Raw genomic sequence first — 17,963 nt, forward strand, 5'->3', positions numbered from 1 at the left:
AGCTCTCTGACCTATAGAGGATATCATGTCGGCTCTCTGACCTATAGAGGATATCATGTCAGCTCTCTGACCTATAGAGGATATCATGTCGGCTCTCTGACCTATAGAGGATATCATGTAATCTCTTTTCATGGCATTCCTATCTACAACGTTTGGCTAATGAACCCTGAAGTCAGATGCTCTTAAATGAACAGCAAAGATGAACCAGACTGATAGGCAGCCCACAGTACACCGATTGTCTAACAACATAACACTGTGTCTCGTGATAACTAGATATTTTCTCTGCAAACCAATGATTCTCACAACACCTTTTCAGGCATCTTTAGGTCCAAAAAACTCAGAGACCAATAGTTTCCATGATGCCTCAGATGAGGACAGATTGTACACTAGAGCAGCGGTATCGGGGCACGGCACATTCGCTACCGTGCCGCACAGAAAGGATAAATAACTCATTTAAAATAATAATTATATACAATTATAGGCTATTTGTGTAGTAATTACATTGAACTGAGTCTGTTGGTCCTTTTCTAGCGTAATTGTCGAGTAATTAGCGCGAATCGAGTTCATCACGGTCTGAGGGAAATGTGTTGCCCGGGCAACTTTGTACTAGCTAGCTACGTTAGCTGACGTGAATAAAAACAAACGTCGCTGGAGAGCTTCTTCGGAAGGGGTAAGGGAGATTTTTGTTATTTTTTTATTTTTTATTTAAACAGGTAGGCCAGTTGAGGACAAGTTCTCATTTACAACTGCAACCTGGCGAAGATAAAGCATAGCAATTCGACACACATGGAATAAACAAAACATACAATCAATAATACAGTAGAACAAAAGGAAACAAAAAGTCTATATACAGTGAGTGCAAATGAGGTAAGATAAGGGAGTTAAGGCAATAAAATAGGCCATGGTGGCGAAGTAATTACAATATAGCAATTAAACACTGGAATGGTAGATGTGCAGAAGATGAATGTGCAAGTAGAGATACTGGGGTGCAAAGGAGCAAGATAAATAAATAAATACATTATGGGGATGAGGTAGTTGGATGGGCTGTTTACAAATGGGCTATGTACAGGTGCAGTGATCTGTGAGCTTCTCTGACAGCTGGTGCTTAAAGCTAGTGAGGGAGATATGAGTCTCCAGCTTCAGTGATATTTGCAGTTTGTTCCAGTCATTGGCAGCAGAGAACTGGAAGGAAAGATGACCAAAGGAGGAATTGGCTTTGGGGGTGACCAGTGAGATATACCTGCTGGAGCGCGTGCTACGGGTGGGTGCTGCTATGGTGACCTGTGAGCTGAGATAAGGCAGGGTTTTACCTAGCAGAGACTTGTAGATAACCTGTAGCCAGTGGGTTTGGCGACGAGTATGAAGCGAGGGCCAGCCAACGAGAGCATACAGGTCGCAGTGGTGGGTAGTATATGGGGCTTTGGTGACAAAACGGATGGCACTGTGATAGACTGCATCCAGTTTGTTGAGTAGGGTGTTGGAGGCTATTTTATAGATGACATCACCGAAGTCGAGGATCGGTAGGATGGTCAGTTTTACGAGGGTATGTTTGGCAGCATGAGTGAAGGATGCTTTGTTGCAATATAGGAAGCCGATTCTAGATTTAATTTTGGATAAAAGACCCAACGACGATGTCGACCATGCAGAGACAGCAGAGCCCGAGACTGAAAAAAAAAGAAAACCTCATTCAATAGAAAATATGATGAGTCCTATCTAAAATATGGCTGTATTGCGACAGGCGACTCGCATGCTCCAAGCCCCCTGTGCGTAGTATGTGGAGATAGGCTATCTAACGAGTCAATGAAGCCCTCAAAACTGCTTCGGCACATCGAATCCAAGCACCCTGCACTTAAAGACAAACCTGTTGAATTCTTTGAGAAAAGAAAAACGTGAACAAGAAGGACAGACGCAAGTCTTGAAAGCCACCGCATCAACAAACGTGGCTGCACTGAGAGCGTCATGCTAGCCGTATTGCTAAGGCCAAGAAGCCTTTCACTATTGGCGAGGAGTTGATTCTACCTGCTGCTAAGGACATTTAGACGTGAACTCTTAGGAGAGGCTGCGGCTAAAAAGATAGCACAGGTTCCTCGTTCTGCTACCACCGTCACCAGGCGAATTGATGAAAGAGCGGAGGACGTTGAGGCACAATTATTAGAGAGGCTTAATGTGTCACCGTGGCAATCCAGGTTGATGAATCTACCGACGTCGACAAGGCAATACTGCTTGTTGATGTACGATATATATTTCAGGATGATGTGCGTGAGGGTATGTTGTGTGCGTTGTCCCTGGCGACCAACACAACGGCCGCAGAACTACTCAAGTCTTTGGATGATTACATGTCAGGAAAATTGGATTGGTCATTCTGTGTTGGCGTGTGCACGGACGGGGCTGCTGCCATGACTGGACGGCTGTCTGGTTTCACTACCCGGGTTAAAGAGGTTGCGCCTGAATGTGAGTCTACGCACTGTGTCATTCACAGAGAAATGCTGGCTAGCCGAAAAATGTCACCTGAATTTACCGTGGTATTAAATTATGTTATTAAAGCTATCAATCACATCAAAGCACACGCCCTTAACGCGCATCTGTTTGGGCAGCTTCGTGAGGAAATGGACGCACAGCACAAATGCCTTTTCTTTCTTTCTTTCCTCTTCTCTTATACACAGAAGTCAGATGACTATCCAGGGGGAGATCGCTTGCCAGAGTGTTTGAGTTACGAGAGCCGCTGCAGAAATTTCTTTCAGAAAAAAAGTCACCACTGGCAACACATTTCAAAGATGAGGAACGGGTCGCTTACCTGTTTTATTAAACCTGCTCAACGAACTCAATCTGTCACTTCAGGGGAGAATGACAGCTGTCTTTAAGTTGGCAGATAAAGTGGCTGCATTCAAAGCCAAACTGGAACTGTGGGGATGGCGAGTGGACAGGGGCACATTTGAAATGTTCCAAACATTAGCAGGGATTATGGGAGAAACTGAGACTGGGCTGTCTTTATCCCAACTGGTGCTCGATCATCGCTTCACTGTCAACGGAGTTTGAGCGTTACTTCCAAATCCGCCAAAGAACCACGAAGGAGAAGGAATGGATCCGCGACCCATTTGTGAATGTCCCAGGTGAATCGTCCGTACAGGAAGAAGATCAACCGCTGTTCCCCCAGACACAGTGAGTCAACCGCTGTTCCCCCAGACACAGTGAGCCAACCGCTGTTCCCCCAGACACAGTGAGTCAACCGCTGTTCCCCGAGACACAGTGAGTCAACCGCTGTTCCCCGAGACACAGTGAGTCAACCGCTGTTCCCCCAGACACAGTGAGTCAACCGCTGTTCCCCCAGACACAGTGAGTCAACCGCTGTTCCCCCAGACACAGTGAGTCATTCACTGTTCCCCCAGACACAGTGAGTCTGCTTCGCTCTCAACCCCTTCAGTCAAATTTGATTTGACAGAATTGCATGATGACATGCATGTCGAAGTTTTCGAACCGTAAAATGTACTGAAATAACAATTCTGGGTGAATATCTACCCACCCATATTTTGGAAGTTGAAAAGAGAAAATCTCAGAGAAGTATTTAAGACCAACAGTCATCAAACAGACCCTACAGTCAAAGCATCATGATTTAATGTGTCATATCTGGATGACATTACAGTCCCTGGCCCTGTTAAAGGCAGGTTAACTGTGTGGAGCTTTCCGGATCAATGAAGGGTTGCTATGTTGGTGTAGGTAACAGGTCGGTGTGTCTATACTCCAGTAGCAGCATGCTTTACATGTGCATCCTTCTGGCATGGACGTATCTTAGGACTCGTCCAGGGTTAACACTAACGCTGGGAACTAGGCTCTGATCTCGGATCAGTTTAAAGCTCTGTGTGTGCCCTATGGATCGAAATGAACTGCACCCGCCTTCCCCTGGATGTCAGTAACCAATGAGAAGTGGAATGGTGTTTCTACGTATTTCTCAGAGCTTATAAAAGGGCAAGGAACGAGGTGCGCTCTCTTTTCGACTTCCGCCATTACGCAACGCAAGACCTCAGGATAGCATTTTGAAACGCTCAGTTATCGGCCTTAGATATGTCCGTCTGTAATTTAATTCGGTATAGGTGTTAGAAACATCATAACGAAGTTATTTGAAACCGATTTATATCAGTTTATGCGAGTATATTGCTATTTTCGGAATTTTCGTAGTATTGCGTTTGAGGATTTGGACATGTGTGTGCCACGTAGCTACTGTTAGCTGCTAGTTCCGAAGTTGAAGTGGACGTTTTACAACAAAGCAACGATTCTTTTGGACAAAAGGACACCTTGCCCAAGATTCTAATGGAAGCTCGTCCAAAAGTAAGAGCTATTTATGATTTTATTCCGTATTTATGTGGAAAAATGTAAACGCATTTTTCGGCCATTATTGCGGCACTAGTCTGGCTGCAACGCACACTGTATGTCTAGTAACGTTAATTTAAAAAATCTAAATCAGCGGTTGCATTAATAACCAATGCATCTTTCATTAGCTGTCCAACCTGTATTTTTTTTGTCAATCTAATCGATAAATAATCTTAAACTTAGGTGCCCTTCCAAGATGGCGCCGGCCAGAATGCATGCCATGTTTTGACTGATTACATAGCATAACCACGATTTGTGATGCTAAATATGCACATTTTCGAACAAACTCTATATGCATTGTGTAATATGATGTTACAGGACTGTCATCTGAAGAATTCTGAGAAGGTTAGTGAAAAAATTAATATATTTTGGTGGTGATAACGTTATCGCCCCTTTTGCCTTGAATCAATGCTGGGGTGATGTTAGCTCATGTGGTATGCTAATATAACGATATATTGTGTTTTCGCTGTAAAACACTTAGAAAATCTGAAATATTGTCTGGATTCACAAGATGTTGGGCTTTCATTTGCTGTACGCTGTGTATTTTTCAGAAATGTTTTAAGATGAGTAATTAGGTAATACACGTTGCTCTCTGTAGTTATTCTAGTCGCTTTGGGTGAGTTTTGTGATAGTGGCTGCAATGGTAAACTGTGATTTATACCTGAAAAATTCAAATTTTTCTAAAAAAACATATGCTATACCATAAATATGTTATCAGACTGTCATCTTATGAAGTTGTTTCTTGGTTAGTGGCTATATATATATCTTTATTTAGTCGAAATTGTGATAGCTGCCCATGCAGGAAAAAAATGGTGGAGAAAAAGAAGAAGACAAGGGCACTGCGTTCATCCACCTCTGGCCTGCTCGCCTCCCTACCTCTGAGGAAGTACAGTTCCCGCTCAGCCCAGTCAAAACTGTTCGCTGCTCTGGCACCCCAATGGTGGAACAAACTCCCTCACGACGCCAGGTCAGCGGAGTCAATCACCACCTTCCGGAGACACCTGAAACCCCACCTCTTTAAGGAATACCTAGGATAGGATAAAGTAATCCTTCTAACCCTCCCCCCCCCTTAAAAGAGTTAGATGCACTATTGTAAAGTGGTTGTTCCACTGGATATCATAAGGTGAATGCACCAATTTGTAAGTCGCTCTGGATAAGAGCGTCTGCTAAATGACTTAAATGTAAATGTAAATGTAAAAAAAAGTTGTTTCTTTTGCTATCGTGGTTAGCTAATAGATTTACATATTGTGTCTTCCCTGTAAAACATTTTAAAAATCAGAAATGATGGCTGGATTCACAAGATCTGTAGCTTTCATCTGGTGTCTTGGACTTGTGATTTAATGATATTTAGATGCTAGTATTTACTTGTGACGCTATGCTAGGCTATGCTAGTCAGCTTTTTTACTGTGGGGGGTGCTCCCGGATCCGGGATGAGTACCAAGTAAAAGTTAACCCTAACGCTGGGAACAGACACACATGGACGTATCTTAGGACTCGTCCAGGGTTAACACTAACGCTGGGAACAGACACACATGGACGTATCTTAGGACTCATCCAGGGTTAACCCTAACGCTGGGAACAGACACACATGGACCTATCTTAGGACTCATCCAGGGTTAACCCTAACGCTGGGAACAGACACACATGGACGTATCTTAGGACTCGTCCAGGGTTAACCCTAACGCTGGGAACAGACACGCATGGACGTATCTTAGGACTCGTCCAGGGTTAACCCTAACGCTGGGAACAGACACATCTTAGGACTTGTCCAGGGTTAACCCTAACGCTGGGAACAGACACACATGGACGTATCTTAGGACTCGTCCAGGGTTAACCCTAACGCTGGGAACAGACACACATGGACGTATCTTAGGACTCGTCCAGGGTTAACCCTATCCCTGGGAACAGACACGCATGGACGTATCTTAGGACTCGTCCAGGGTTAACCCTAACGCTGGGAACAGACACGCATGGACGTATCTTAGGACTCGTCCAGGGTTAACCCTAACGCTGGGAACAGACACGCATGGACGTATCTTAGGACTCGTCCAGGGTTAACCCTAACGCTGGGAACAGACACGCATGGACGTATCTTAGGACTCGTCCAGGGTTAACCCTAACGCTGGGAACAGACACGCATGGACGTATCTTAGGACTCGTCCAGGGTTAACACTAACGCTGGGAACAGCAACCCTGTGATGCTAGGGTACGGTTTCCTGGACATAGATAAAGTCCTGGAAGAAATCATTTTCAATTGAGATTCTCCATTAAGCTTGTTTTTAAGTCCATGACTAGGCCTAATCTGTGTCAGGAAAACACCTCCCCCCCAAAATGTGTTGTTTTGCTTGCATCCAATAGCCAACACTGGTATAATGACAGAATATTAAACTGACATAGGCCTATTCTACAGAAAAACACCTCTCTGTGTTTGAGCAACAACAGTGTAATGTTGCACACTTGTCTTGCGTGATAAGGAAGTGGTCTGTGTTTAACTTCTGTGTTAGAAAGAGCAGACACACGCCCGGCTGTCTGTCACAAACGGTTTGCTGTCACTCGATACCCCCTCTGTCCTCACAGATGTAACCCTGGGGTTCATGCATGCTGTAGGAATTCAGACCTTCTCTGTAACAGCCACACACTGTTTACTATCCTTGTGGGTTAGGGTTAGAGAATTTCCTCCTGGTATACACTATACACTAGCTCAAATGGTATACACTAGCTCAAATGGTATACACTAGCTCAAATGGTATACACTAGCTCAAATGGTATACACTAGCTCAAATGGTATACACTAGCTCAAATGGTATACACTAGCTCAAATGGTATACACTAGCTCAAATGGTATACACTAGCTCAAATGGTATACACTAGCTCAAATGGTATACACTAGATCAAATGGTATACACTAGCTCAAATGGTATACACTAGCTCAAATGGTATACACTAGCTCAAATGGTATACACTAGTGGATCATTGATGAATTCGTTATTTAAACAGAAGAGTCCAAGTGAATGTTGGACCTGACTGACACCTACAGCTGTCTGTTTACCTCTCGTTATGAATATGTTGTTATGGATACGTTGTGTTGACCCCAGGGAGAAGCATTACCTGTTGTTATGGATACGTTGTGTTGACCCCAGAGAGACGCATTACCTGTTGTTATGGATACGTTGTGTTGACCCCAGAGAGACGCATTACCTGTTGTTATGGATACGTTGTGTTGACCCCAGGGAGAAGCATTACCTGTTGTTATGGATATGTTGTTTTGCCAATTGGCAACCCATTCCTTATGGGATTAATTGACACAAACATTACAATAATTAACTGTGGTAAATAAATGATCATTCTTCTTCCGGTGTTCTCTGCATTAAAGGTAAAAATCAATAGATAATAGTAAATAAGGTTATCCAAACAATAATTATATCCCTAGAGCAGTACAATAATATACATACATATGTACATATACACATACAGTACCAGTCAGTTTGGACACACCTACTCATTCAAGGGTTTTTCTTTATTTTTACTATTTTCTACATTGTAGAATAATAGTGAAGACATCAAAACTATGAAATAACACACATGGAATCATGTAGTAACCAAAAAAAGTGTTAAACAAATCAAAATCAAAATATATTTTAGATTCTTCAAAGTAGCCGCCCTTTGCCTTGATGACAGCTTTGCACACTTGGCATTCTCTCAACCAGCTCAACCAGGAGTGCATTTGGGCGCTATACATCTCAGGTTGAATTTCCACCTTGATTGAGTTTGCACCCTGCAGTCATCCGTTATATGGGGGCGGCAGGTAACCTAGTGGTTAGAGCGTTGGACTAGAAACTGAAAGGTTGCAAGATCGAATCCCCGAGCTGACAAGGTAAAAATCTGTCGTTCTGTTAACCCACTGTTCCTAGGCCGTCATTGAAAATAAGAATTTGTTCTCAACTGACTTGCCTAGTTTAAATATAGGTAAAAAAATAAACACACTTCATCTTTTGGGTGGCTAGTCGTTCGTTCTATCGGTTCGGTTGCCAGAGACGCGACCCAGTCGTTCAGTCTTTTTGTTCTGTATCTATGGGCGCGACCCAGTCGTTCATTCTAAATGTTCCATTGCCATACTGGCTGGCAACGTTCTTAACCCTTGTTTGCTAGCTAGCCAACTACAGCTAACTTACAGTCACGTCAAAGAGTGCAGACAGAATAACAACAAATTAGCCACATTTGCATTTGTTTAAGCTGTTTTCTAGTGACATTTATTTGGATACTTCCATAACAATGTGCTAATGAGGCACGATTTCACCTGGCATAGAACATGTGCTCTCTCATCAGGACACTGTTGTTCAGAGGAGCTAGGCAACAACACAGCTAGCCAACAACACAGCTAACACAATCACTTCAAACCGAAGCTGGAAAGACCGCAAACTAGCTGCACTTTGTTTCGTTTTACCTTTTTTCAATTGATATTTCTTTGTATTTATCCATAAAAATGATGCCAGTGTAACCGATGTGAAATGGCTAGCTAGGTAGCGGTGGTGCACGCTAGCAGCCTTTCAGTCGGTGACGTCACTTGCTCTGAGACTTGAAGTAGTGGTTCCCCTTGCAAGGGCCGTGGCCTTTGTGGAGCGATCGGCAACGACGCTTCGTGGGTGACTGTTGTTGATGTGTGCAGAGGGTCCCTGGTTCGCGCCCGGGGCGAGGGGACGGACGTAAAGTTAAATTGTTACCCCAGCTGATTCATGATTTCAACTGGCTGAGAAACACTGCCTGCCTGTCAGAGCAGCTCACAGATTACTGCACCTGTACATAGTCCATCTATAATTTAGCCCAAACAACTACCTCTTCCCCTACTGTATTTATTTATTTATTTTGCTCCTTTGCACTCCATTATTTCTATTTCTACTTTGCTATTTCTACTTCCACTGCAAATCTACCATTCCAGTGTTTTACTTGCTATATTGTATTTACCTCGCCACCATGGCCTTTTTTGGGTGGACCTATTGGGTCGGTAAGCAAATTGGGTCGGTAAGCAAATTGGACACCCCTACAGGGTGTCCGGTAGGGTGGAGGTGATATGGTCCTTGACTAGTCTCTCAAAGCACTTCATGATGACGGAAGTGAGTGCTACGGGGCGGTAGTCGTTTAGCTCAGTTACCTTAGCTTTCTTGGGAACAGGAACAAAGGTGGCCCTCTTGAAGCATGTGGGAACAGCAGACTGGGATAAGGATTGATTGAATATGTCCGTAAACACACCAGCCAGCTGGTCTGCGCATGCTCTGAGGACGCGGCTGGGAATGCCGTCTGGGCCTGCAGCCTTGCGAGGGTTAACACGTTTAAATGTTTTACTCACCTCGGCTGCAGTGAAGGAGAGCCCGCAGGTTTTGGTAGGGGGCCGTGTCAGTGGCACTGTATTGTCCTCAAAGCGGGCAAAAAAGTTGTTTAGCCTGTCTGGGAGCAAGACATCCTGGTCCGCGACGGGGCTGGTTTTCTTTTTGTAATCCGTGATTGACTGTAGACCCTGCCACATACCTCTTGTGTCTGAGCTGTTGAATTGCGACTCGATTTTGTCTCTGTACTGGGACTTAGCCTGTTTGATTGCCTTGCGGAGAGAATAGCTACACTGTTTGTATTCGGTCATGCTTCCGGTCACCTTGCCCTGGTTAAAAGCAGTGGTTCGCGCTTTCAGTTTCACGCGAATGCTGCCGTCAATCCACGGTTTCTGGTTTGGGAATGTTTTAATCGTTGCTGTGGGTACGACATCGTCAATGCACTTCCTAATGAACTCGCTCACCGAATCAGCATATTCGTCAATATTGTTGTTGGACGCAATGCGGAACATATTCCAATCCGCGTGATCGAAGCAGTCTTGAAGCGTGGAATCAGATTGGTCGGACCAGCGTTGAACAGACCTGAGCGCGGGAGCTTGTTGTTTTAGTTTCTGTTTGTAGGCTGGAATCAACAAAATGGAGTCGTGGTCAGCTTTTCCGAAAGGGGGGCGGGGGAGGGCCTTATATGCGTCGCGGAAATTAGTATAACAATGATCTAGGGTTTTTCCAGCCCTGGTAGCACAATCGATATGCTGATAGAATTTAGGGAGTTTTGTTTTTAGATTAGCCTTGTTAAAATCCCCAGCTACGATGAATGCAGCCTCAGGGTGTGTGGTTTCCAGTTTACAAAGAGTCAGATAAAGTTCGTTCAGGGCCATCGATGTGTCTGCTTGGGGGGGAATATATACGGCTGTGATTATGATTGAAGAGAATTCCCTTGGTAGATAATGCGGTCGACATTTTATTGTGAGGAGTTCTAGATCAGGTGAACAGAATGACTTGAGTTCCTGTGTGTTGTTATGATGATCACACCACGTCTCGTTAATCATAAGGCATACCCCCCCGCCCCTCTTCTTACCAGAAAGATGTTTGTTTCTGTCGGCGCGATGCATGAAGAAACCAGCTGGCTGCACCGACTCCGTTAGCGTCTCTTGAGTTAGCCATGTTTCCGTGAAGCAGAGCACGTTGCAATCCCTGATGTCTCTCTGGAATGCTACCCGTGCTCGGATTTCATCAATATTATAAACATTTGAGGAGATTATATGCTATTATGCTTGAGGAGATTATATAGTGTTATAACAGTTTGAGGAGATTAAATAGTGTTAAACATTTGAGGAGATTAAATAGTGTTAAACATTTGAGGAGATTAAATAGTGTTAAACATTTGAGATTATATGCTATTTTAAACGTTTGAGGAGATTATATGCTGTTATAAACGTTTGAGGAGATTATAGAGTGTTATAAATGTTTTACAAATGGAACCTTAATGTAAAGTGTACCCTCACATCACCACATCTACCACCACCTGTTGTTCCTCACATCACCACATCTAACACCACCTGTTGTTCCTCACATCACCACATCTACCACCACCTGTTGTTCCTCACATCACCACATCTACCACCACCTGTTGTTCCTCACATCACCACATCTACCACCACCTGTTGTTCCTCACTTCACCACATCTACCACCACCTGTTGTTCCTCACATCACCACATCTAACGCCACCTGTTGTTCCTCACATCACCACATCTAACAGTTTTCCATAGCCAGTCTGACAACAGCTCAGGAATCTGAATATATTACACTCTTCTTACTAAACACAGTGAAGTCAACACATTGAACTATATTGATCTGGTATGACAGCAGACCATAGATGAGATCCCTCAGAAAGATGTTGTGGTAATCAGTCATTACATAACTGTGGTAATTATTTGTCTGTACAGTGTTTACCCTGGAAAATGTTCAGTGGAGGCACTCAGTGGTGCTTAGTGTTTACCTATCATTGTGAGAGAGTGGTTCTTCTTAATCTGCCACTAACTTTCAACAGAACACATGATCACAACACTGATTGACCATCAACACAAACACAATTCAAGCCTGTTCAGGTCATTCTCACATCAAAATAACATGCTGTTTATCTGATGGGTGAGGAAAATATTACCAGGAAGATTTCAGTCACGAACATCTGACCTATAAACAGGAGCTGGAGATTTATAGAGAAGGGAGGGAGGGAAATATTGCTATGCATTTAATAAATCACAGTACACAATGTTCTCAGGTAAACAATTTATTATCAAATGTAACTACTACACTAGTTCAGGTTCAGGACATGGTATCATCCCAGTCTATGGGAACAATCTCATCAGAAATACAAACAAGGCTATTGAGCAAGGAAAGAGAGAGAGAGAGACGTCTTTCTGTTGTGTCTGTACAAAGTCTTAAATACACCTGGTCTCCATGCGCTCAGACAGACCGATACGGAGGGTGCTCAACAAATGGCACTGTATTCCCTACATGGTGCTAACCATATCGGGCCCCGGTCAAAAGTAGTGCACTATATAGGGAATAGGGCTCTGGTCTAAAGTAGTGCACTATATAGGGAATAGGGCTCTGGTCTAAAGTAGTGCACTATATAGGGAATAGGGCTCTGGTCTAAAGTAGTGCACTATATAGGGAATAGGGCTCTGGTCTAAAGTAGTGCACTATATAGGGAATAGGGCCCTGGTCTAAAGCAGTGCACTATATAGGGAATAGGGCTCTGGTCTAAAGTAGTGCACTATATAGGGAATAGGGCTCTGGTCTAAAGTAGTGCACTATATAGGGAATAGGGCTCTGGTCTAAAGTAGTGCACTATATAGGGAATAGGGCCCTGGTCTAAAGTAGTGCACTATATAGGGAATAGGGCCCTGGTCTAAAGTAGTGCACTATATAGGGAATAGGGCTCTGGTCTAAAGTAGTGCACTATATAGGGAATAGGGTGCCAATTGGGACGCAATTTTGGGTCTGCGTCAAATCCAAGGAAACAAAGAAAGCCACTTACCATCAGAATCAAGAAACAACAAAAAACATTTCAATGTTCATTAGAAGACTTTAAAAGCTCAGTGATACACTACTAGTAACTTCCCTTTCACAGACACAGACAGACACAGCTCTTCAGCTCAGCAAGGCAACAGTAGGAGAGTTGAGAGTTACTGTGTGTGTCTGTGTGGTGCGTGCGCTAAAATAAACCCACAAAAAAACCCTCTGTTGGGAATCTCTGTTGCTCTTCAGGAGAAGATACGTATGTTCAGGTGAGAAGCAACATGTTGTCTCTGACACCACTACTAACACTGTGTTCCGTCTTCCACCGTGTAACATGTTCCCTTTCACAACATAATATGGATGGTTCATCCAGCTGAGTCCAACACTGTGGAGAAGAGTTAGACAATGGACTGACTGTAGTCTAACCCTACAGACCTGGGGGCTGGGAGGGTAACAGACAGAGTAGACTGTGAAGTGAAGGCCTCTGGGTATTCACATCATAGTAATGGACATGTTGTTTCTGCTAGGAAGGTCCTGTCATGGTAGCTAGGTCTCTGTCTGGGTTTAAAACACAGTTCTCTTCACAACACTGTGTTAGCCTGCTGATCTTAAGCCACTAGCTCAGGCAACAGTATGAATTTGGTTTCCCAGACTAAGATTAAGACTAGTCCTGCTGGACTAATTCAAAGTGTTTATTTGCTCCAGGCTTAATCTGTGACCGGGAAACCAGCCCTAAGAGTCAGATGTTCCACTAGGTTGTGGATCTCTCAACACATTGGTAGTCCCCAACTGCTGTGCTGTATCTCTGTTACTAACCCAGGGTCAATGGACTGTTCAGGGTTCCATCCCAAAGGAAACCCTTTTGACCAGAGCTCTGTGGTGCACTATGTAGGGAAGACCCCAGGACTAGAAGAGCCCCCTAGACAGGGTTGTTGGACCGTTGTGCTTTTTAGGAGAGGTAGAAGGTCAGAAAGATCTCACTGTCGTTGGAACTAGTCAAGCATTGAACTCCTGTTATCATGTCAGAAAGAGATGGACAGAGACTTCATCTGTTATCAAACTGTAATCATGTCAGAAAGAGATGGTCAGAGACGTCATCTGTTATCAAACTGTAATCTCAGTATATAAAATGAGCCCAGATTGATATCAAATCCTCCATTGCTGAGGTGGATTTATTTATTTTCCTTCATGAACACCAGTTGTGTTGCATTGAGGGGCATGTGCTGACATGTACAGTACCAGTCAAATGTTTGGACACACCTACTCATTCAAGGGTTTTTCTTTATTTTTACTATTTTCTACATTGTAGAATAATAGTGAATACATCAAAACTATGAAATAACACATATGGAATCATGTAGTAACCAAAAAAGTGTTAAACAAATCAACATATAGTTTACATTTCAGATTCTTCAAAGTAGCCACCCTTTGCCTTAATGACAGCTTTGTACACTCTTGGCATTCTCTCAACCAGCTTCACCTGGAATGCTTTTCCAACAGTCTTGAAGGAGTTCCCACATATGCTGAGCACTTGTTGGCTGCTTTTCCTTCACTCTGTGGTCAAATTTAGACTCATCAGACCAAAGGACAGATTTCCACCAGTCTAATGTCCATTACTCGTGTTTCTTGGCCCAAGCAAGTCTCCTCTTCTTATTGGTGTCCTTTGGTAGTGGTTTCTTTGCAGCAATTCAACCATGAAGGCCTGATTCACAAAGTCTCCTCTGATCAGTTGATGTTGAGATGTGTCTGTTACTTGAACTCTGTGAAGCATTTATTTGGGCTGCAATCTGAGGTGCAGTTAACCCTAATGAACTTATCCTCTGCAGCAGAGGTAACTCTGGGTCTTCCTTTCCTGTGGCGGTCCTCATGAGAGCCAGTTTCATCTTAGCGCTTGAGGGTTTTTGCGACTGCACTTGAAGAAACTTTCAAAGTTCTTGAAATGTTCCAGATTGACTGACCTTCATGTCTTAAAGTAATGATGGACTGTTGTTTCTCTTTTCATATTTGAGCTGTTCTTGCCATAATATGGACTTGGTCTTTCACCAAATAGGGCTATCTTCTGTATGTCACAACATAACTGATTGGCTCAAATGCAGTAAGGAAAGGATAAAAAAAATCCACACATTTTTACTTTTAACAAGGCACACCTGTTAATTGAAATGCATTCCAGGTGACTACCTCATGAAGCTGGTTGAGAGAATGTCAAGAGTGTCTAAAGCTGTCATCAAGGCAAAGAGTGGCTACTTTGATGAATCTAAAATATATTTTGATTTGTTAAAGACTTTTTAGTTTTCTACATGATTCCATGTTATTTCACAGTGTTGATGTCTTCACTATTATTCTACAATGTAGAAAACAGTCAAAATAAAGAAAACCCCTTACTGTACTTCTAGTGCTGTGTTGGAGTTGAGAGGTACTGACAAGCAGGGCAGCAGGGCAGAAATAGTAGCTATTGAAGTTTAGTGCCACTTCAGTAGGGTTCCATTTGGGATCCTCTTTGGAGCTCAGGACAGCCAGTTAATTTCAACATTCATATAGAGGGATGGTGAGGAGTGGAGGAGGATAGGAGGTGAGAGAACAGGATGAGAGAGGAGAGGACAGGACGAGAGAGGAGGAGAGGAGGTGAGAGAACAGGATGAGAGAGGAGAGGACAGGATGAGAGAGGAGGAGAGGAGGTGAGAGAACAGGATGAGAGAGGAGAGGACAGGATGAGAGAGGAGGAGAGAGGACAGTAGGAGAAGGAAAGAGAAGTGTAGGAGGAGGAGAGAGGAGAGTAGGAGAAGAGAGAGGAGAGTAGGAGAAGAGAGAGGAGAGTAGGAGAAGGAAAGAGAAGTGTAGGAGGAGGAGAGAGGAGAGTAGGAGAAGAGAGAGGAGAGTAGGAGAAGAGAGGAGGGGAGCTATATGGACACTGGATGTGCACAGAGCATCAGTCTCACAGAGCATCAGTGACCTAGGGGGTTAACAGGAGAGAACTAACACTAAACCCCCGGGAAAGATTAGATTGCACTTGGTGTCGGTTGGTTCGTCAGCCCTAGTTAGTCCAGCCTCACTCTGGGGACAGGACACAGTTAGTTTCCCCAGTCAGGACTCTGATCTAGGATCAGTTTCTAGTCTTCTCCTCTGGTGGGCCAGATCAGGATGAGCGGAAGCTGTTCTGATCCAGGACATGGTGTGTATTCAATAGTGCACACTGAAGCAAAATGTTTTGCAACGGGAAAAAGAAAACCCAATTCAGGTAAGTCCCTGTGTTTCTCTACCCGCTTGGTTTCCCAGTGATTACACCCGTCTCACCGGGAGATGACCGAGCTGATGGAGTTGTAGGAGGTGCCTCCGTTACAGGCTCTGCCCCCTCCCCTAGCCACACCCTCTATGTTGACCCTGAAGACAGGCGAGGTCTTTAACAGGAAGTCAGCAGCGTCGCGCCTCCCCAGCTCACGCAGCTTCCACATCAACAACCCCACCGTGCTGTCTGGACGGACTGACCAATCCAGGAGCAGCGCTGCCGTGGGGCTGGCCAGGAGGGCGGGGTCATTGTCCGGGGCAGGGCCCCCATTGGTTGGGGTGCCGTTGGGGCTGGAGCTGTGTTTGGCCACCAGGTAGGTGAGACCCAGGTTCATAGCCAGCAGACACCAGTCCTTCCCCAGCGCATCAGGAGGGTCTAACAGACGACACAACTTCCTCCTGGCCAGCAGGCTGACCTCTGAGATGTGGACATCTGCACACAGACGACCCTGACTATAGACTTCAGTACAGCCCAAAGCTAGGATACTGCTGAAGCTCTCCCTGTACCCGCCCATGGTGTTGGTGAGGCTGGTCTCTCTCTGGGTCTGGGCCTTCAGGAAGTCTTTAGGCTGGTAGATCATGACGGGACCGTGATGCTCTCTGAGCTGCTGGGGGCTGAGGTAGTACCGGGCGGTGAGGAGGCCAGGGAGGGTGGAGGACAGGAGCGACTCGGTGATGGTAACCATGGTGTCCAGGAGGGTGTAACACTTGGCCCGTTCGCTGTCGTGACCTCTGACCTGGATCTCCACCCCTTGGCCGTGGTTGACCAATAGGATCATGGCCTCCGCTCCTCCTTGGCTCACCTTTGCCCCATTGGTCCAGAGGCGGATGTCTCCGTCAGGCCCCTCCCTTGTATCATCCTCAGGGCGCTGCTGGTGACTCCAGCGACACAGGTTCACCTGGAGGTCAGAGGTCAGGAAACAGCATACTCAACATGCTATGCATTCTGGGAGAGGAAACATACTGCATCCCAGATGGCGGCATATTCAATAGTGCACTTGACAGGGACTGGGGAGTCATTCAGACAGTCTTGACAGGGACTGAGGAGTCATTCAGACAGTCTTGACAGGGACTGAGGAGTCATTCAGACAGTCTTGACAGGGACTGGGGAGTCATTCAGACAGTCTTGACAGGGACTGGGGAGTCATTCAGACAGTCTTGACAGGGACTGGGGAGTCATTCAGACAGTCTTGACAGGGACTGGGGAGTCATTCAGACAGTCTTGACAGGGACTGGGGAGTCATTCAGACAGTCTTGACAGGGACTGGGGAGTCATTCAGACAGTCTTGATAGGGACTGGGGAGTCATTCAGACAGTCTTGATAGGGACTGGGGAGTCATTCAGACAGTCTTGATAGGGACTGGGGAGTCATTCAGACAGTCTTGATAGGGACTGGGGAGTCATTCAGACAGTCTTGATAGGGACTGGGGAGTCATTCAGACAGTCTTGATGGGGAGTCATTCAGACAGTCTTGACAGGGACTGGGGAGTCATTCAGACAGTCTTGATAGGGACTGGGGAGTCATTCAGACAGTCTTGATGGGGAGTCATTCAGACAGTCTTGATAGGGACAGGGGAGTCATTCAGACAGTCTTGACAGGGACTGGGGAGTCATTCAGACAGTCTTGACAGGGACTGGGGAGTCATTCAGACAGTCTTGATAGGGACTGGGGAGTCATTCAGACAGTCTTGATGGGGACTGGGGAGTCATTCAGACAGTCTTGACAGGGACTGGGGAGTCATTCAGACAGTCTTGACAGGGACTGGGGAGTCATTCAGACAGTCTTGACAGGGACTGGGGAGTCATTCAGACAGTCTTGACAGGGACTGGGGAGTCATTCAGACAGTCTTGATAGGGACTGGGGAGTCATTCAGACAGTCTTGATAGGGACTGGGGAGTCATTCAGACAGTCTTGATAGGGACTGGGGAGTCATTCAGACAGTCTTGATAGGGACTGGGGAGTCATTCAG

General features: G+C 45.0%; 1 protein-coding gene across 2 annotated transcripts in view; it reads right to left on the reverse strand.

Moving 5' to 3' along the window:
- Positions 1-11,961: 11,961 nt before the first annotated feature.
- Positions 11,962-17,963, reverse strand: part of dapk1 (death-associated protein kinase 1) — a 200,279-nt gene continuing 194,277 nt past the window's right edge. For both annotated transcript variants that reach the window (XM_071351997.1, XM_071351996.1), the window contains exon 27: positions 11,962-16,892. In XM_071351997.1, the coding sequence (XP_071208098.1) occupies positions 15,999-16,892 (894 nt within the window). In that variant the 3' untranslated portion in view covers positions 11,962-15,998. The remainder of the gene's footprint in view (positions 16,893-17,963) is intronic.

This window comes from Salvelinus alpinus, chromosome 19, assembly GCF_045679555.1.
Source record: "Salvelinus alpinus chromosome 19, SLU_Salpinus.1, whole genome shotgun sequence".
NCBI lineage: Eukaryota > Metazoa > Chordata > Actinopteri > Salmoniformes > Salmonidae > Salvelinus > Salvelinus alpinus.